Genomic DNA, 20,814 nt, shown 5'->3' on the forward strand with positions numbered 1-20,814 from the left:
GAAGGGTTTAGGCAGGGATAACTTCTTCAAGGAGAGATGCCTTCATCTCTCGGCTTTGAAGTCGGCTTTGAAGTCGGGCAGAGCAATTACCTGTCTACTATGAGGAGGGGAGGGCATTCCAGGCCACAGGCAGAATGTGGGCGAGGGGTCAGTGGAGAGATAGATGAGCTCTACTTATTGCCATTGTTCTTGTCTGTCCGTCTCCCCCGATTAGACTGTAAGCCCATCAAACGGCAGGGACTGTCTCTATCTGTTTGCCGACTTGTTCATCCCAAGCGCTTAGTACAGTGCTCTGCACATAGTAAGCGCTCAATAAATACTATTGAATGAATGAATCGAGGGACGGTGAGAAAAGATCAGCGTGAGAGGTACAAAATGTGTGGGCTGGGATGCAGCAGAAAGGTAACAAGGTGAGGTAGCATGAGGCAAGATGATTGAGTGCTTTAGAGCCAATGGTGAGGAGTTTTTGGTTTGATGTGGAGATGGATGGTTAACCACTGGAGTTGCTGGAGTTTCTTCAGGAGAGTGAAAACGTTCTGAACCCCACATAAAGCACTACACTTAGCTTCTTAAGCGGTTCCATCCCAGTCATTTCTGGACCAAAATAATTACCAAAACCAAGACCAGATCACATATGAGGAAGCTCTGGAATGTAGTCAGTCTCCTAGCACTGAAGCCATGTTCACCTCATCACAGCCTTACCGGATGGGACAGCGGGATACCCCAAATACTGCTGTTTGGAGAGCTGAAAGCCGGGAAATTGATGGTAAGGAGAGCAGAGGTACTTTAAGAACACAGTTCAAGTAAGCCTCAGACAATGTTGAAACCTAGCTGAAAACTGGGAGTCAGTTGTCAAACCTAGGCCTGCATGGCATGTTGCATCAAGAAAGGAGAGGTTCTCTTCCAGCGAAAGGTAAGTAAGCAACTAAACTCATCCCAAACTGAGCCCTCCCTTTCCTTCTGCTCCTCCTCCCCTCCCCACTGCCCTTACTCCCTCCTTCCGCTCCAACCCCTCTCCCTCCCCTCCGCACTTGTATATAGTTGTACATATTTATTGCTCTACTTTATTAATGATGTACATTTATCTATGGTTCTACTTATCTTTTTTGATAGTAGTGATGCCTGTCTACTTGTCTTGTTTTATTGTCCGTCTCCCCCTTCTAGATCTCCCCCGTCTAGTCTGTGAGCCCACTGTTGGGTAGGGATTGTCTCTATCTGTTGCCCAACTGTACTTCCCAAGCACTTAGTACAGTGCTCTGCAAAGAGTAAGTGCTTAATAAATATAACTGAACAAGTTTATGATTGAATCAACTAAAGAAAAGGAAGCAAATGGGAAAACAGCACTGGAAGCAGCCTTTTTGCTTTTAATGGGTAGGCCCGATCATTTAACTGCATTAATATGGAACCTATATGACCAACAGGAGACTACAAAAAGAAGAGAATATGGAGAAACAGAGTGGTTTTCCAGTTAGTTCGGGTCTAAGACAAGGATGCCTCTTATCACCTTAACTGTTCATCCTTTATATCGAATACCTAATGAGAGAAGCTCGATTGGATGACAAATAAAGGTGATTAAAAACTGAAGGAAGGTATGTAAACAACCTTCATTAGGGAGCTGACACAATCCTTCTAGCGAAAGTGAAGAAGATTTGAAGGACTTATTATTAAAAGTTAAGGACAGAGCAAAAAGACCGGCCTACATTTGAATGCCAAGAAAACAAAGATCCTGACACCTGCAAGTCTTAACACATTTGTAGTGGATGGATAGGAGGTTGGAATAGTTGACAGTTTTTCTCTCCTGGGTTTGACAATCAATAATAAAGGAACTAATAGTCAACAAACATGCCGAAGACTAATGTTAGGAAGACTTGCTATGAAGAGCCTGGAAAAAGTCACGAAATGTGCTGATGCAACAATTGTCACAAACATACAAATTGTCAATTCTATGGTGTTTCCAGGGAAAATGTATGGATCTGAACGCTGGACAGTGAAAAAACAGGACAGAAAGAACATCAATTCTCTTGAAATGTGGTGTTGGAGAAGGCTTTTGTGAATACCAAGGACTTCCCGGAAAATGAACAGATGGATTTATGAGTAAATTACGCCAAAGTGGCCTTTGGAAGACCAAACAACTTATTTTGGACACATAATCAGGAAGACTAATTCTCTGGAGAAGACACTAACACTAGAAAATGTCCAGGAAAAACAAGGAAGAGGCAGGCCAGCAGCTAGATGGATAGGTACCAATCCAACGATTACGGAAGAACCATTAGAAAGGTTATGGATTATGGAAGAGGACAGGACGTTTTGGAGAGAGTTTATCCATGGCGTCGCTCTGAATCAGAAATGACTTGATGGCACATCATCGTCATCATCATCATAATAGTATTAATAATGATGATGGGTCTGGGACAAGGCACCCAAATTGTCCTTTTCAGTTCCAACTTCATCCATAGGTCAATTTTACTGTTGGTGCTGACTCCTCTGAACACTGCAACTACTACTTCTGTTGTTGCTGCTGCTGCTTCTGTGGCTGTTGTTGCTGTTGCCGTAGCTGCCGCCACTAATGCTACTGTATCTGGTGCTACTGCTACTCCTACTGTTACTACTTCTATGATTATTACTACTCATACTACTATTACTACTACTATTTATATTATACTAGTCAGTCATTAAGTCAGTCAGTCAATTGTATTTACTGAGCACTTACTCTTTGAAGAGCATGTAATAAGCAATTGGAGAGTACAATATAACAATATAACAGGCACATTCTCTGCTCACAGCGAGCTCACAGTTTAAAGGGAGACAGACATTAATATACATAAATAAACTGACAGGCATGTCCAAAACTGCTGTGGGGCTGCGAGGATGAATTAAAGGCCACGCAAAGGGCATAGGAGAAGAGCAAAGGCAGAGATGTGCCTTCAATAACGCTGTGAAGGATAGGAGAGTTACTATCTGTCACATACGACGAGGGACAGTGCCCAGGCCAGAGGCTGGACGTGGGTGAGCGGTCGGAGGCTAGACAGATGAGAATGAGGTGCAGTGAGAAGGGCAGCTTTAGAGGTGCAAAGTGGGCGGGCTGGGTGGTAGCAGGAGAATAGCAAGGTGAGGTGGGATGGGGAGCAAGGTGATTGAGTGCTTTAAAGCCAATGGTGAGGGGTTTTTGTTTGTTGCAGAGGAGGATGGGCAACCAGTGAGGATTCTTGAGGAGAGGGGAAACAGGATTACTATCATTACTCAATTACTACTATTATTATTATTATGTAATTAAATATACTGTAACGATATATGAAATATAAAACATTTATTATAATATAACAATGTATAAAATATTATTATTATTATTATTATTATTATTATGGTAATTGTTACACACTTACTATGTACCAAGCACTGTTCTAAGCACTGGGGTAATACAAGTTGATCGAGTCGGACATAGTCCCTGTCCCATATGAGGCTTGCACTCTTAATCCCACTTTACAGATGAGGTAACTGAGGCCCAGAAAAGTTAAGTGATTCACCCAAGGTCACACAATATACCAATGCAGACATGTGGCTGAACCAGCACTACAACTCAGGTCCTTCTGACTCTCAGGGCTACGCTCTATCCATTAAGCCAGGGTGCTTATTATTACTACTCCTACCACCACCACTATCACTAGTCAATCAGTCAGTCGTTTTTATTGAGTGTTTGGGAGAATAAAATATACCATTAGACAGGCACATTCCCTGACCACAATGAGCTTCTGTTACTGCTACTACTGCTGCTGCAGCTGCTGCTACTGCTAATGCTGCTACTTCTGCTGCTACTACTGCTATTACTGCTACTACTGCTACTACCACTACTATAATTACTATCACTATTATTCTACCACCACACTTACCGCTGCTACTACCACCAAAATTACTGCTGCTACTACCATGGATGTAGTAAAGTGGCAACAGCAGCTCCTGCGTTTCTCTTCTCTAGCTCCATCCAGGCCCGAAATCCTCAAATTCATTTGGAAAAGAGAAGGCCCTACAACTGGACCGGGCTGAAGTCAGCAGAAATGGGGGCTAATAAATCACTCTGGGAAGAGTACACATAACTCTAGCAAAACTAAAATTAAAGGAGTAAGCTGCATTGATTCCCCCACCAGCACCTGGGAGTACTCTGAGCAGGTAGGTATCGATGCTAGTCAGAGAGCCTGGTCACCATTATTCCCCTAGCCTTATCATTGCCAGGGAAAGGGTCTAGCTTCTTGCTGCCTTTTATTTTTAATATTTTGGTTCTACTGCAGTTCCTGACTCAGACTTCTTGGCCTGGGAAGGGAAGGAGAGAGGGGTGCTATGGCAGTTCACTTTTCCAAAGATGATGTAAACTCCTTATGGGCAGACATCTTGTCTACAAACTCGGTTGTACGGTACTGTCCAAAGTGAGAAGCAGTGTTCCCTAGTTCATAGTGTTTGGGCCTGGAAGTCAGGAGGACCTGGGTTGTAATCCCAGCTGCACCACTTGTCCTCTGAGAGATCTTGGGCAAGTCACTTCACTTCTCTGTGCTTCAATTACCTCATCTGCAAAATAGGGATTAAGACAGCGAGCCCCATGTGGGACACTGGCTCTGTCCAATCTGGATAACGTGTATCAACCCGGGTGCTTAAGTAGAATGCCTGGCACATAGTAAGCGCTTAACAAACACCATTGAAGAAAAGAAGTGCTTAGTACAGTGCTCTGTCCCCAATAAGTGTTGAACAAATAGCACTGATTGATTGGCTGACTGACTGATTGATGATTGAGGAAATGGCACACACCCAGGGGGCTGCAAGAGGACAGAAAAGAGTGGAGAAAGGACGGATGAGAGAAAATGAGGAAGGGCAGAATAGGGTCAGGGGGACAGTGACCAAGAGGGACGTGTGGGTGAAGAGAAATTAGAGAAAGGACAGAGAACGGATTGGAAGGCAATTGAGAATAGGAATGGGAAATTAGACATAAATTGGCAGGAAGAGGGAGAGAGGGAGAGATGGTGAAGATAAGAAAATTAAAAGAGAGACAGGAACAGATGAAAGGAGTGAAGGAAACACTGTGGGAAAAGTCAAGCATATACACACACACTCAAACACACACACTTTCCCCTAAACACACACATACACACACACTCCCTCTCACTCCCCCATAACCACACCCACACATCCCTCATCAATATTTCACACATTTACATCAGAATGAATTCACAAACTTAATGGTTTAAAAATACAGCCTAACCTATTAATATTAAAATATCCGATAACGATTTCGCGGGCATGAGAAAATTGGGAAAAACTTCCATTAGACAAAAGTATAAACTTTATACTTGCCCCGGGTCATAACATGCAAGACCTCTTTTAACCAGCTCACTATTAACACTATTCGCCATCATTCCAGGAACATGAGGTGAAAGAAACAGTTCAACTAACAGCACGTCATCTTCCATAATTCCTGCAAAAATAGTACAACGTACAGATTTTCAAACTGGAATTACAACAGTCAAGGGCCAAAAAATTTTAGCATCCCTCGTCCTTCATGTCTTATGGACATAAATGTCTTCCGTTCACATACTGGCTGAAAACAAAGAGCAGTAAAATTTAAGAAACAAACGTCACTATCACCATAGGAATGCTTTGAAAATAACACTTTGGGAATCCATTTAGCCAAACTCCCCTCGCTATTCTCAACAGTGACATTTATTGAGTCTACCCATGACTGTCCTACGTGGAGGGGACACCACTAGAGAAAACCACTAAAAAAGACTTACAAGGGCAAATGGTGCCCTGCTCAATGAGCCACTGTACAGTAGGCCTACTGAGAAAAAGGTCCACACTCAACTCTCTTTCTTAAGGGTTTACGTTTTCAAAAATGAGACTTTACTCCTTTTTTAATGGTATTTATTAAGTACGTACTGGTGCTGGGCACTGTATTAAGTGCTGGGATAGACACAAGCTAATTAGGTTGGACCAAGTCTCACATGAGGCTCACAGTCTTAACTGGTCTGCTAATTCTGTAGTATTGTCCTCTCCCAAGTGCTTAATACAGTGCTTGGCACCCAGCACTCAGTGAGTACAATTGGCAGATTGATTGAAACTCCATTTACAAGTAAGGTAATTGAGGCACAGAGAAGCTAAGGGACCTAAGTGTAATAGCTCCTTTAAAACGTAAGAAGACTGCGAATGACAAGACAACAATGGAGTTTCAAAGGTGCACACCAATACAAATAAGGGTAGACAAGAGATTCTGTTCTGCGGACAGCTGGGTGGGAGGGAGGTTTCAGGAGATGAAATGAGGATTTCAGGTGGTATTGATATGTTGGTGAGACACTGAGGTAGAATGGCCTTGAAGGCAAGAAGAAATGTGAGGCTGCAGAAAAAGGGGAGAAGTCAGAGCTGGAGAAGTAGATTGGGAGTCTTCCATGTAGAAATAAGTCACTGAAGCTGAAGAGAGAATAGAAGGTGTGAATGAGAGGATGGATGGAGAGGTAGAAAGGGGCAGGGGCAGGGACAGGGAAGGTGAGAAGGGAGAACTGGAGCGTTCACTAGTGATGCTTCAGTTATGAAGTACGTTAAGTAGATGGCCAGGTCATTGGGTGCACGTTATCAGGGAGTCAGCCATCTGGAAGTTTAAGAAGGAATTTAGAGGCCAGAAATAGATGGCATGGGCTGTGGACGTGAGGGTGAGTAAGGGAGGAGAAATAGTGTGTCTGAGCAGAAGAGAGGCAGACTCTTAGCAGGTGATCATCAGTTTGAAGTGGATGAGATCAGCCTGATACTTGAATATCTCTGTGCGATGAGCACGTGAGTGGAGGAAGCAGGCAATCTGAGATGACTCAGGGCGGAGACGCGGTGGAATCAAACTGAAGGACAGGGTGTTAGGGACTTGCTTCTCTCATCGGTCATCTTTTTTCAGCATGACCCCAATCCCTACATTGTGAACACCATGAGGGCAGGGAATCATGTCTAATTATTCGACTGTACTAGGCCAAACACTCGGCTGCCATCACCTTGCCTCCTTCTACCTCATGTCCCTTCTCTCTTTCTACATTGCGGCCTGCAGACTCCACTTCTCTGGTGCTAACCTTCTCACTCTGCCTCGTTCTTGCCTATCCCGCCATCGACCCATGGCCCATGTCCTACCTCTGCCCTGGAATGCCCTCCCTCCTCATATTCACCAAACAATCACACGTCCCCGTTTCAAAGCCCTACTGAAGGCTCAACTCCTCCAGGAGGCCTTTTCCTCAGCTCCCTCCTTCCCTGTCGCCCCGACTCCCTCCCTTTGCTCTACCTGCCCCCCCTACAACATTTGTGTATATGGGTACATATCTATAATGCTTTTTATTTATATTAATGCCTGTTTACTTGTTTTGATGAATACATATCTTTAATTCTATTTATTTATATTGATGCTATTGATGCCTGCTTACTTGTTTCGATGACTGTCTACTGCCTTCTAGACTGTTGTGGGCAGGGATTATCTTTCTTTGTTTTTGAATTGTACTTTCCAAGCACTTAGTACAGTGTTCTGCACACACTAAGCGCTCAGTAAGTACAAATGAATGAATAAATAAATATCCAGAGAAGCAAGGCAGGGTGCTCATTTACATGCCGCAGAGATGGATATCTGACTAAGTTGAGGAACTTCTGGAGGGAAGTGCTTGGAGAAATTTAGCACTGTGCTGAAACCAGGAGCTTCTCTGAGAAGAGAGGACAGATTTTCTTGGGCAGGTTCTAGAGAATCAAAGTTACAGCATGTGTGGGATTCAATATCTCTCGGCTCAAGCCTTGAGAATGGAGGATCCCAACTAACTTGGGGTCGTGATTTCCAAAGAGAAAGAAACTGGAGGGGACAGCCTAGAGTTTTAGGGGGAGAGAATAATAATGACTGCGGTATGTGGTATTTGCCAGGAACTTTTCTAAGAGCTGGGCTGGATACAAGCAAATCGGGAGGGACACAGTCTCTATCTCCCGTGGGGCTCAGCGTCTCATTTCCCCATTTTACAGATGAGATGACTGAGGTCCTGAGAAGCAAAGTGACTTGCTCCAAGTCACGCAGGAGACAAGTGTCAGAGCGGAATTAGAACCCAGTGCCTTCTGATTCCCAGGCCCACACTCTACCCACTATATCATGCTCCTTTATGCATTTGTTCTAAGTGTTGGGGGAGGCAAGCAAGGTGGTGGGTGAGATGAGGAAGAAATCTTTCAAATGAAACATGGAAAGGGAGACAAACTTAAGAAATCATCCCTGGTTCAGGCTCCAACTGATTGGTGTTCTCTTCCCAAGACAACCACAGAAAAAACCTAATGTACAACTGGGATGTCCTTTTTGGGATATGTGGAGTATGCTTGATGATGAGGAACAGTGAGGCCAGTAATGGAAAACTGACATCCAAACAATAAGGGTAGCTGAGAATTTTTCAGTTTACAGGCCTCCAGATAAGTTTGTGGTAGACACGATCTTTAGTTTCCAGTTTAAAGCAGTTACTATCCCACATTCTTGGGGTTTTACCAGGGGCACACCTCATCTCTGATCTGCAATCCCAAATTTTTATTCACAGTACAAATCTATGCTTGTGAAGATGCCTGTGGTAGTCTAGGCCCAGTGAACCAACAGGAACCTGAAATACCCTGCTGACTTGCATTCCTCTAGGTCTCACAGTACGAGGTCTAGTAAAACTGGGCAGGAATTCTAAAACCCCAAATACTGAAATGGGACGAGAAAGGAAGTGTTTAAGAAGACACTTCCCTATCATCCTGACATAGGATCTGTGGAAATTGAACGTTGGGAAATCATATTCAACACCGAAACGTCTCTACATGGAAAAAGGCCAGCGGCTTTGGAGAGACATTTAAATCACTTGCTTACAGGGCTCCCAAATTGGTGCCTTACGCCGTGGATTAATCCAAGGCTGTGACTTCATCACAATCTCTCCTTTCTGCCTCAGGAGTGGGACTAATGTGGAGGACAATAACCCACTTTCCCACTTCCTGCCCAGGACCCTGCTCCCTTCCCCGGATTCCACTCCCCACCTCTCACAGGAGTGGGACTGTGGGAATGAACGAGTCAGAGACACAGAACGGCAGTGATTATCTGAGAAAATGACCACAGAGAGAACTTACTATCAACTGAACAAATCAAAAATCTGCCAGAAATCATTTCTTCAAATTTTTCTTTGGCTTCTGTACTCCAAGGCCCTGTCCTGATAGATGGTTCAATATGGGCCAGTCTGCAATTAATCGCCTGCATGTCAAAATGAAACTGCGATTGTTAGTTCATAAAACTTTAAGAGGAGTCATTTCTTTACACATTATAAGGAAATTTAAGTGGAGTTTGGAAGAAACAAAACTCTTTCGAAATTATGTTCTTTGAAAGTTTGCCCAGGTGAGAACTCGTGGGATAAAACTGCATCTTTCCCTATTTAAGCACATATAACAAGAATTATAAGAATTAATGTTTAAATAGACTAACTGGGAATATGTCATATTCACCACTGTCCTTTAAGACACACTGAGTTTCATGAGAGTGTAGAAGAAACAGACTTACTAGTATTGCCTAACATAATCATTTTGCAATCAGGCCTTTTTCTTAAAGTTTTTTCACTTGAAATTTCAGGGCACCAAGGCAAGCTCTAAACTTCAAAAGAAAACTAGATCTCCCAAAATGAAGGTAAAAATCACCAATTTCATTCATTGGGAAAGTCTTTTGGTGTCCTCCTTTGGTATAAATGGGAATTGCACCAACTACTCCATTATTAATAATTGGTAATTATGGTATTTGTTAAGTGCTCACTATGTGTCAAGGACTGTTGTAAGAGCTGGGGTAGGTACATAATAATCAGGGTAGACACAGTGCCCTGTCCCACATGGAGCTCGCAGTCTCACTCCCCATTTTCAAGATTAAGTAACTGAGGCACAGACAAGTTAAGTGGCTTGCCCAAGGTCACAGAGCAGACAAGTGATGGAGCTGGGACTAGAACCCAAGGCCTCTGACTCCCAGGTCCAGGCTCTTGCTACTTGGGATTGGTCAGGGTGGTGCTAGTAGCAGCAGTAGTAGTAGTAGCAGTAGCAGTTGTAGCACCATTCAAAGCATTGAATTGATCCCTGATAGAGAATACCCAGCTGGGAATTAGATAAGGTCCCTTGGCCCCAGGGGACACTAGGGAAGACCACATCATTTGGTAGATACAGCCAATTAAATGAGGGGAGCTTTGGGTCACCCCTACTCATATGGCAGCCTAAGCAGCTCAGCAGCTGTCTCCTGAGAATATAGTCCCCTTAGACAGCACAATGTAGAGAAACCCTGGGCCTCATACTCAGCACCCCTACAGCTGATCTGCGTTCATTCACCTAGTGAATGCTTGCCAAGTGAAAATAGAGTAGGGGGGCAAATGGAAGGGTTTTTTTTTTAAAAAAAAAAACCTCCAACCAATACTATTAACTCTAGCTAATAGGCATTCAAAGTTAATACAAATTCACCTTTCTTGGGAAACTCAAAAGCTCATCCTTTACTTTACATATGTCTTGAAGTGCTATCCTTGTAGTAGAGCCAACGTCAACATTTTTAACTTCCACCTCTCGATGTCCTGGGAAGCCTTCAGAAATCACACAGTGAGGTTTAGAATTTAGAGTGTGTACCTACAGCTACGGCTAAGAGAGACAAAAACTGTAAAGTGGAAACTAACTTCAAATCAACCAAGTTAAAATACATTTATGATAAGGCACCAGAAGCAGGTCCCAGGCCAGGTACTAACAGGAAACAGAAAGTCTCTGTATCCAGCAAAACGTTCTCATTTGCACTACAGTGTGGCGGCAGCAGTAGTAGTCATAGTAATAATACTAGTACTGTTGGTGATGGTAGTAGTAGTAGAAGTAGTAGTTGTTGCGGGCAGGGAATGTGACTGTTTATTGTGCTAATATACTCTTCCAAGCGCTTAGTCAGTGCTCTGCACTCGGTAAGTGCTCAATAAATACGACTGAATGAATAAATGAATATCAGTAGCAGTAGTCATAGTAGTAGTAGTAGTAGTATTGGTGGTGGTACTAGTATTGGCGGTGGTAGTAGTAGATGTAGTGGTGATGGTGGTGGTAGCATTGGAGGTAATAGTATTAGTATTGGTTGGAGGAGGAGGAGGAGACGGAGAAGGAGACTGAGGAGGAGAAAGAGGAGAAGGAAGAGGAGGAAGAGGAGCAATTGTGGTAGTGGTTGTGCGCAGGTAGCAGAACAGGTATACTTGCTAACTACTGAATTGGGCTCTCCCAGATTCTTAGTACGGTGCTCTGCACAAAGTCAGTGCTCAGCAAAATACCACTGATGATGATGATGTTGTTGATAATGATGGTAGTAGTGACAATAGCAGCAGCAGCAGCAGCAGCAGCAGCATTTATTGAGCACTCGCCTATGTAGTCCACTACATTAGGTGCTTGAGAGGTCCAGAATCACTAAGTGATATGTTAACTACTCACAAGGAGCTCATATGGAATGAAAACAATGCAGTATTTACATCTGGAGCTGAAAGAAAGCACTGTATTTCGCTTCCTGGGCAGAACACTGCCCAATCTTATATACGGAAGGAGAGAATGGAATTGAGAAAAAACAGTTACATCAGGAGGCCGGCAAATGGAATGTGTGTCAAATTCTAAATGAAACAAGAGATTGGCTGAAGTGAAGCAACCACAGGACAGTTTCACTGGTTCAGGAAAAAAGAGCTTGAAGTTTATCACATACAAACTACAAGTTGACATTAGGTCTCACCACATTTAAGTACTTCACCAACGAAACTGGATAGCTTGGATTCGTGAGGGCTTTAAGACACATAGAATCTACATTGTCATATACAAATTCTACTTCCAAGACTATTAAAACAACTGGCTCTTTAAAGTCATCAACCAAATTCATCTGCAGAAACTGATACTTTGATAGAGTTTCAAATAATGTGTTTATTTACCAAGGACTTCTGCCCGATACAAAACTCCATCTTCAAACCTAGCTACGCAGGCTTGTCCCTTGACTGGGCAGAGGATTTCAAGATTTTCTCCTTCATATTCATTTTTATATGCATCATTAATTATCTTCAGGAAAAGTAGAAAATCTAAATCTTCAACCTACGATATAAAAGAGAGGAAGCTTAACCTGATTCTATAGTAACCCAGTCTCCATCTACTTTCTGAAACAGAATTTAAGTACACCCAAGCAACAGGGCTTTCTGTTGCACAAACCTGGAGCATTTGCCTTGGTAGGTAAAATTCAATAGGCCTACAGGAGAGGAGCAAGCGTGACCTAGTGAAGAGAGGATGGATCTGGGAGACAGGAGGACCTGGGCCCGAATCCCGGCTTCACCACTTGTCTGCTATGTGACCCTGGGCAAGTGACTGCTCTTCTGGGTCACTCACCTCATCTGTAAAATGGGGATTAAAACTGTTAAACCGGGAACAGGGACTGTGTACAACCTGATCAACTTGCATCTACTTCAAAGCTTAGTATAGTGCCTGGCACATGGTAAACACTTAACAAATACCACAGAAAAAAGGAAAAAAAAATATTCCAGGTGCATCATGGATCATCATTAGCAAGAAACTTTGCCCAATCATTTTTTTCACCTCGCATTAAAGGTACTTGCAGTCCTCTAGTAATTGCTTTGGTAGGAATCGTAAAAACATGCCAAGAACACAAAAAAAGGTAAAGTAACTCCATAGGCAGAATACAATAATAATAATAATAATAATGATGATGATGGTGGTGGTATTTGTTGAGTGCTTACTATATGCCAAGCACAGTTCTAAGTGCTGGGACAAATGCAAGGTTATCAGGTTGTCTCCCATGGGGCTCGCAGTCTTAATTCCCATTTTGCAGATGAGGTAACCGGAGCACAGAGAAGTCAAGTGACTTGCCCAAAGTCCCACTGCTGACAAGTAGTGGAGCCGAGATCAGAATCCACAACCTCTGACTCCCAAGCCTGTGCTCTTTCCACTAAGCCATGATGCTTATGAGAGAGAAATATATTGATAAGGCCCTCAGGGCTAAGAATTGTCAAGATACCTAAAAATAAGCAGACTGCACAGAGTAAACTAAATCCAGAAATCTTCACCTTCCCTCCCAAATCCACTTCATCACTGAACTCTCAACCAATCAAGCTGTCAATCAGTCAATCAATTAACCACAGGTGTTTAATACTACTGTACGTGCGGGATTGTACTAAGCGTTTGGGAGAGAAAGATGGAGTACACAATACAGTCTCTGCCTCAAAGAGCTTACAGTCAAGTCGGGGGAGACAGCCATTCAAATGAATCACATGTAAAAGTAACTGCTGATCGATAAATAAGGGCTCGGGAGAGGCAAACGGGTGAGTATCCAAGTATTTAGAGGGTCCAGCCTTGGTATTATCCTGGAAAGCAGCGTGGCCCAGAAGAGAGTAAGGGCCTGGGAGTCAGAGGACCTGGGTTCTACTCCTAGGACTGAAAATTTTAAAATAATGATTAACATTAATTACATTGATGGTGATATAATAACAATGATGATGATGATGATTACAAAATAATATTTGTGGTATTTGTTAAGCACTTACTATAGGCTAACCACTAAACTAAGCAGTGGGGTAGATACAAGTTAATCAGGTCCCAAAGGAGCTCATAGTCCATCAGCAGGTCAGTCCAATAGTCAGTTAGTCAGTCAATCGTATTTATTGAGCACATACTGTGTGCAGATCACTGTACTACGCGCTTTGGAGAGTACAATATAAAAGACACATCCCCCGTCCACAACAAGCTCACACTCTAGAGGGGGAGACAGACATTAACATAAATAACAAAATTACAGATATGTACATAGGTGCTGTGGGGCTGAGGCGGGGGAAGAATAAAGATTCATTCATTCATTCATTCATTCATTCATTCAATAGTATTTATTGAGCGCTTACTATGTGCAGAGCACTGTACTTAGCGCTTGAGATGAACCAGTCGGCAACAGATAGAGACAGTCCCTGCCGTTTGACGGGCTTACAGTCTAATCGGGGGAGATGGACAAACAAGAACAATGGCAATAAATAGAGTCAAGGGGAAGAACATCTCGTAAAAACAATGGCAACTAAATAGAATCAAGACGATGTACAATTCATTAACAAAATAAATAGGGTAATGAAAATATATACAGTTGAGCGGACGAGTACAGTGCTGTGGGGATGGGAAGGGAGAGGTGGAGGAGCAGAGGGAAAAGGGGAAAAAGAGAATTTAGCTGCGGAGAGGTAAAGGGGGGTGGCAGAGGGAGTAGAGGGAAAAGAGGAGCTCAGTCTGGGAAGGCCTCTTGGAGGAGGTGAGTTTTAAGTAGGGTTTTGAAGAGGGGAAGAGAATCAGTTTGGCGGAGGTAAGGAGGGAGGGCGTTCCAGGACCGCGGGAGGACGTGGCCCAGGGGTCGACGGTGGGATAGGCGAGACCAGGGCACGGTGAGGAGGTGGGCGGCAGAGGAGCGGAGCGTGCGGGGTGGGTGGTAGAAAGAGAGAAGGGAGGAGAGGTAGGAAGGGGCAAGGTGATGGAGAGCCTTGAAGCCTAGAGTGAGGAGTTTTTGTTTGGAGCAGAGGTTGATAGGCAACCACTGGAGTTGTTTAAGAAGGGGAGTGACATGCCCAGATCATTTCTGCAGGAAGATGAGCCAGCTAGCGGAGTGAAGAATAGACCGGAGCGGAGCGAGAGAGGAGGAAGGGAGGTCAGAGAGAAGGCTGACACAGTAGTCTAGCCGGGATATAACGAGAGCCTGTAGCAGTAAGGTAGCCGTTTGGGTGGAGAGGAAAGGGCGGATCTTGGCGATATTGTATTGGTGAAACCGGCAGGTCTTGGTAACGGACAGGATGTGTGGGGTGAACGAGAGAGACGAGTCAAGGATGACACCGAGATTGCGGGCCTGAGAGACGGGAAGGATGGTCGTGCCATCCACGGTGAAAGAGAAGTCTGGGAGAGGACCGGGTTTGGGAGGGAAGATAAGGAGCTCAGTCTTGCTCATGTTGAGTTTTAGGTGGCGGGCCGACATCCAGGTGGAGACGTCCTGGAGGCAGGAGGAGATGCGAGCCTGAAGGGAGGGGGAGAGGACAGGGGCGGAGATGTAGATCTGCGTGTCATCTGCATAGAGATGGTAGTCAAAGCCGTGAGAGCGAATGAGTTCACCGAGGGAGTGAGTGTAAATGGAGAACAGAAGAGGGCCAAGAACTGACCCTTGAGGAACTCCAACAGTTAAAGGATGGGAGGGGGAGGAGGCTCCAGCGAAGGAGACCGGGAATGAGCGGCCAGAGAGGTAAGAGGAGAACCGGGAGAGGACGGAGTCCGTGAAGCCAAGGTGAGATAAGGTATGGAGGAGGAGGGGATGGTCGACAGTGTCAAAGGCAGCAGAGAGGTCAAGGAGAATTAGAATGGAGTAGGAGCCATTGGATTTGGCAAGAAGGAGGTCATGGGTGACCTTAGAGAGAGCAGTCTCGGTAGAGTGGAGGGGACGGAAGCCAGATTGGAGGGGGTCTAGGAGAGAATGGGAGTTAAGGAATTCTAAGCATCGATTGTAAATGACTTGTTCTAGGATTTTGGAAAGGAAGAGTAGTAGGGAGATAGGGCGATAACTGGAGGGGGAAGTGGGGTGAAGAGCGGGTTTTTTTAGGATGGGGGAGACGTGGGCATGTTTGAAGGCAGTGGGGAAGGAGCCATTGGAGATTGAGTGGTTAAAAATAGAAGTTAAGGAAGGTAGGAGGGCAGGGGCGATGGTTTTAATAAGGTGAGAGGGAATGGGGTCCGAGGCGCAGGGGGAGGGGGTGGCACTTGCGAGGACGGAGGAGATCTCCTCTGAGGATACTGCAGGGAAGGATGGGAAAGTAGGGGAGGGGGTTGGTGGGGGGGAGGGGAGAGGTGGGGGGGAGGGGAGAGGCGGAGGGGTGACTTTGGGGAGCTCAGACCTGATTGTGTTGATTTTCGTGAGGAAATAGGTGGCCAGATCATTGGGGGTGAGAGATGGGGGAGGGGGAGGAACAGGGGGCCTAAGGAGAGAGTTAAAGGTCCGGAACAATCGGCGGGGGTGACGGGCTTGGGTGTCGATGACAGAGGAGAAGAAGTTTTGCCTGGCGGAGGAGAGGGCAGAGTTAAGGCAAGAAAGGATGAATTTGAAGTGTGTGAGGTCGGCTTGGTGCTTGGACTTTCGCCAGCAGCGCTCAGCAGCTCGAGCATAGGAGCGTAGGAGGCGGACAGAGGAGGTGATCCAGGGCTGTGGCTTAGTGGAGCGAGAGCGGCAGAGGGAAAGGGGGGCGAGAGAGTCGAGATGAGTAGAGAGGGTGGAGTTGAGAGCAGAGACGGTGGAGTTGAGAGCAGAGACCTGATCATCGAGAGTGGGAAGAGAGGACAGGGCAGCAAGGTGAGGAGAGATGCTATTGGAAAGACGGATGGGATCGAGAGAGCAGAGGTCTCTGTGGGGCAGTAGCGAAGATTTGCAGGGGGAGGGAGTGTGAGAGATGAGGCAGGTGAGAAGGTTATGGTCAGAGAGAGGGATTTCAGAGTTGGTGAGGGAGGAGATAGTGCAGCGGTAGGAGATGACGAGATCGAGGGTGTGACCGAGTCGGTGAGTGGGCGCGGTATGGTGGAGGAGGAGGTCGGCAGAGTCGAGGAGGGATAGCAGACGGGCGGCAGAGGAGTCATCGGGTACATCCATATGGATGTTGAAGTCTCCAAGGATCAGAGTGGGCAGAGAGAAGGAGAGAAGGAAGGTGAGAAAGGGGTCAAGGTGGTTGAAGAAGTCGGAGGTGGGACCGGGAGGGCGGTAGATGACAGCGACAAGTAACTGGAGGGGGTGGTAGAGGCGAATGATATGGGCTTCGAAGGAAGGGAAGGAGAGGGAGGGGGGAGGAGGGATAGTGCGGAAGCGGCAACGGGGCGAGAGGAGGAAGCCGACGCCTCCTCCCTTACCGGTGAGTCTGGGGGAGTGGGAGAAGGAGAGGCCTCCGCTAGAGAGAGCGGCGGCGGAGACCGTGTCTTCGGGAGAGAGCCACGTTTCTGAAAGGGCGAGGAGGAGGAGAGAGCGGGAGAGGAAAAGGTCATGGATGAAAGGTAGCTTACCTGTAATAGAGCGGGGGTTCCAGAGGCCACACTTGAAAGTAGCTGTGGGTGCAAGGGGGGGAGGGGGGGAGGGGGGGAAGGGTGGGGGGAGGGGAGGGTTTGGATGGGAAGGAGGTGGCGGGGCCCTGGACGGGGAGAGGGGGATGAGGGGTAGCGGTGGGACAAGAGGACTGGGATGGGGCGTGGGTGGGGAAGAGAGAAGGGGGGAGGGGGTGAGGAGGGGGTTTGGTGGGGGTAAGAGTAGGGGGAGGGGGAAGAGGGGTAGCGCTGGTAAAGAGGGGTTCTAGGGCGGGGGACGGGGGGAGGAGAAAGAGGAGAGAGCGGGAAAGAGCTGAGCGAGAGAGGGGAAGGGGAAGGGGAGAATAGGAAGGAGTGGGAGGGGGGAGGGAGGGAGGAGGGACATGGAGAGGCCAGAGAGGTGGGTGGCAGCACTGACAACAATAAACAGTAATAAACGAAATCGGTAATATAGCAACATGATACAGTATGATACAATACAGTAGTGCTAATATAGCAACATGATACAGTATGATACAATATAGTCGTGTTAATAAAAGGGCGATGACCAGGGTCGGGGGTAGGCTCGATTAAGGGGCAACCTAAAAATGACGCAGAAGGGAATGGGAAAAGAGGAAAGGAGAGTGTAGACAGGGAAGGCCTCTTAGAGGAGATGTGCCTTCAACAAGGCTTTGAAGAAAGGCAGAGTAACTTTCCACCTGACAGGGAGAGAGAGGGTATTCCAGGCCAGACGCAGGATGTGGACAAGAGGTCGGCAGACCGACGAGATCGAGGTACAGTGAGATAGTTGGCATTACAGAAGCAAAGCGTCAAGGGTAGGCTGTAGTGGGAAAGCAGTAGGTGAGGTAGGAGGGGGCAAGGTGATCAAGTGCTTTAATGCTGATGGTAAGGAATTTCTATTTGATATGGAGATGGATAGGCAAACCCTGGAGGTTCTTGAAGAGTGGGGAAACGGCCTGAACATTTATGATCTGGACAGCAGAGTGAAGTATGGACTGGAAGTGAAGTGGGAAGAGCCAGGGGGCAGGGAGGGAGGCAAGGAGGCTGATACAGTCAGTAGTCAAAGTGGGATAGGGTAAGGGCTTGGACCACTACGGCAGCAGTTACGATGAAGAGGATAGCGAGGGTTTTAGCCGTGTTGTGAAGGTTGAACCAACAAGATTTAGTGATGGATTGAATAGGTGGGTTAAATGAGAAGAGTCAAGGATAGCGCCAAGGTTATGGGCTTGTGAAACATGAAGGATGGTGGTGCTGTCTACAGGGATGGGTAAGACAGGGTTTGGGTAAGAAGAAAAGGTGCTCTGTTTTGGACTTGTTAAATTTGAGGTAAGAGCAGGCTATCCAAGCAGAGATGGCTAAATAAATATGAAGAAGTGGGAGTTCAACTACTGAATTTCCATTTTGAGGGAAGTGAGGCAGAGAAGTTAAGTCACTTGCCCAGTGTCACATAGTGAACAAGTGAAGGAATGGGGATTAGAGACCACGTCCTCTGCCTCCCATACGGCCACACTACTTCTCATGCTGCTTTCCGTGGGACCTTTTGGGAAAGTCACAAAACTTCACTGTACCTCAGTTTCTTCAACCAGTAAACAAACTCAATACCTGTTCTCCATTCTGCCTGAACTGTGAGTCCCATTTGCAATACGGGCTGTGTCCGAACTGTTTAATTCGTAACTACTCACAGCTCAGAACTGTGCCTGACACATAATGAGCACTTAACAAATACCATAATTTTTTAAAAATACAGACTTCAAGGCATAGGTGACATAAATGAAGGGAGTGGTGGGAAAGAGATTAGTCTTAGGTGATGCAGATTGGAGGAAGATGAGAAGTTGGTCAGGAAACACTTTCTGGAATACTTTCTATCTCTGTCAACCACTCACTACCAACCTCCCTCATCCTTGGCCCTCCGCTCTCACATTCGGAGTGTCACTAAACCCAGTTGCTTTTTCTTCTTCACATTTGACAGATTCAAACCCCTACTCGACAACTAAATGGCCATCATTCTGGGCAATGGGCTCATCATATTATCAGTCATCAAGTGCTTAGAACACTGATCTGCACACAGTAAGCTCTTAACTAAAAGACTGAGAGAATCATAAGCCGACTAAATTACTGAGTCAGCCTACTCATTGACTGGTCTCCTGATCTCTAGTCTCTCTGCCCTTCTCCTGACCAAATTTCGCTTTGCTGCCTGAATCACTTTTTGAAAGTTTGTCATTCTGCTCACAACTCCCCACCCTTAATTATCTTCAGTGGTTACCCATTGTAATCTGCATCTCTGCTGATAGTGGAAAGAACATGGCCCTGAGAGTCAGGAGACCCAGCTGCCAGTACTAACTCTGCCAATGGTCTACTGTGGGACCTTGGGCAGGTCACTTAATCTTCCTTTGCCTCAGTTCCCTTTCCTGCAAAGTGGGGATAAGATATCCCACTCTCCCTATCTTTCAAACTAAGCCCCACAAGGGACAGAGACTGCAACCAATCTAACTCTTCTGAACCTATGCCAGCGCTAAGAACAGTAGTCTGGTTCATAGTAAATGCTAAAAAACATCATAATTGTTATTATTAACTTGGAAGGTTCTCCCGGGAGCTATACTTTCTTGTGGTGGGTTGCACTTCAGCAAGCACAAACCTCTCGTGTAACCCCCGCCAGCAACTCACACTCAACCATCCAAAGGTGAACGCCTCCTTTCTCTTCTCAAATCACGTCCTCTACCCACCATCACTACCCTCCTTTCTCTCTCTCAAGTCGATGGCCTTTCTGTTATCCTGGCTCCTCTCTCTTTTAACCTGCATATTCAGTCTCTGGATTCTCCTCCCACAAGACTTCCAGGATCCTCCCCTTCCTATCCATCAAAATGACCAACTCACTGGTCCTGGCCCATGTTGATGATGATGATGATGATGATGATGACGAGGACCATAATAATAATAATGACATTTGTTAAGTGCTTACTCTTTGCCAGGAATTGTAACGAAGTTCTGGGATGGATACAAGCGAATCATGTTGGACAGAGAACCTTCCTCACAAAGGACTGATGGTCCCACTCTGCATTTTACTGATGCCATAACTGAGGCTCAGAGAAGTTAAGTGACTTGCCCAAGGTCTCACAACAGACAAGTGGCGGAGCTGGGATTAGAATCTGCATCCTTCCAAGCCCAAGCTCCTTTGTCATAGGCCTATTCAACTTCTGTTTGCCTTCTCACAGGCATTCTTGTCCCCAGTCTCTCCCGTCCAAACTTTGTCTTCTAAATTTTTTCTAAAGCATTCTGCTCGTCTCCTTTCTTCTCAAAAATGTTCAATGGGAACAGATCCATTAGTTTTCCCAGACTGAACAGGAACTCCTGAAACCTGGCATTAAGGCACTCAAATCAGCTCTCCTCCATTTGCTTATTCATTCACTCATTCATTCATTCAATCATTATTTATTGAGCGCTTACTGTGTGCGAAGCACTGTACTAAGCGCTTGGAATGAACAATTCAGCAACAGATAGAGACAATCCCTGCCCAACAATAGGCTCGCAGTCAAAAGGGGGAGACAGACAACAAAACATAACTAGTAGTCAGGTATCAATACCTCCAAGATAAATAGAATCATAGAGATATACATATCATCAACAAATAAATACAGTATAAACATACGCAAGTGTTGTGGGGAGGGGAAGGGGGTAGAGCAGAGGGAGTAGGGGGAATGAGGAAGGGAGGAGGGGCAA

General features: G+C 45.7%; 1 protein-coding gene across 1 annotated transcript in view; it reads right to left on the reverse strand.

The window, feature by feature from the left end:
• The window catches only part of LOC114808701 (RING finger protein 17), a 113,947-nt gene that overhangs the window by 47,925 nt on the left and 45,208 nt on the right, over window positions 1-20,814 (reverse strand). Inside the window, exons 5-8 of the mRNA XM_029056521.2 lie at window positions 11,952-12,108; window positions 10,483-10,598; window positions 9,127-9,247; window positions 5,338-5,458 (exon numbers count right to left, since the gene is read on the reverse strand). Of these exons, the coding sequence (XP_028912354.1) occupies window positions 5,338-5,458; window positions 9,127-9,247; window positions 10,483-10,598; window positions 11,952-12,108 (515 nt within the window). The remainder of the gene's footprint in view (window positions 1-5,337; window positions 5,459-9,126; window positions 9,248-10,482; window positions 10,599-11,951; window positions 12,109-20,814) is intronic.

This window comes from Ornithorhynchus anatinus, chromosome Y4, assembly GCF_004115215.2.
Source record: "Ornithorhynchus anatinus isolate Pmale09 chromosome Y4, mOrnAna1.pri.v4, whole genome shotgun sequence".
Lineage (NCBI taxonomy): Eukaryota > Metazoa > Chordata > Mammalia > Monotremata > Ornithorhynchidae > Ornithorhynchus > Ornithorhynchus anatinus.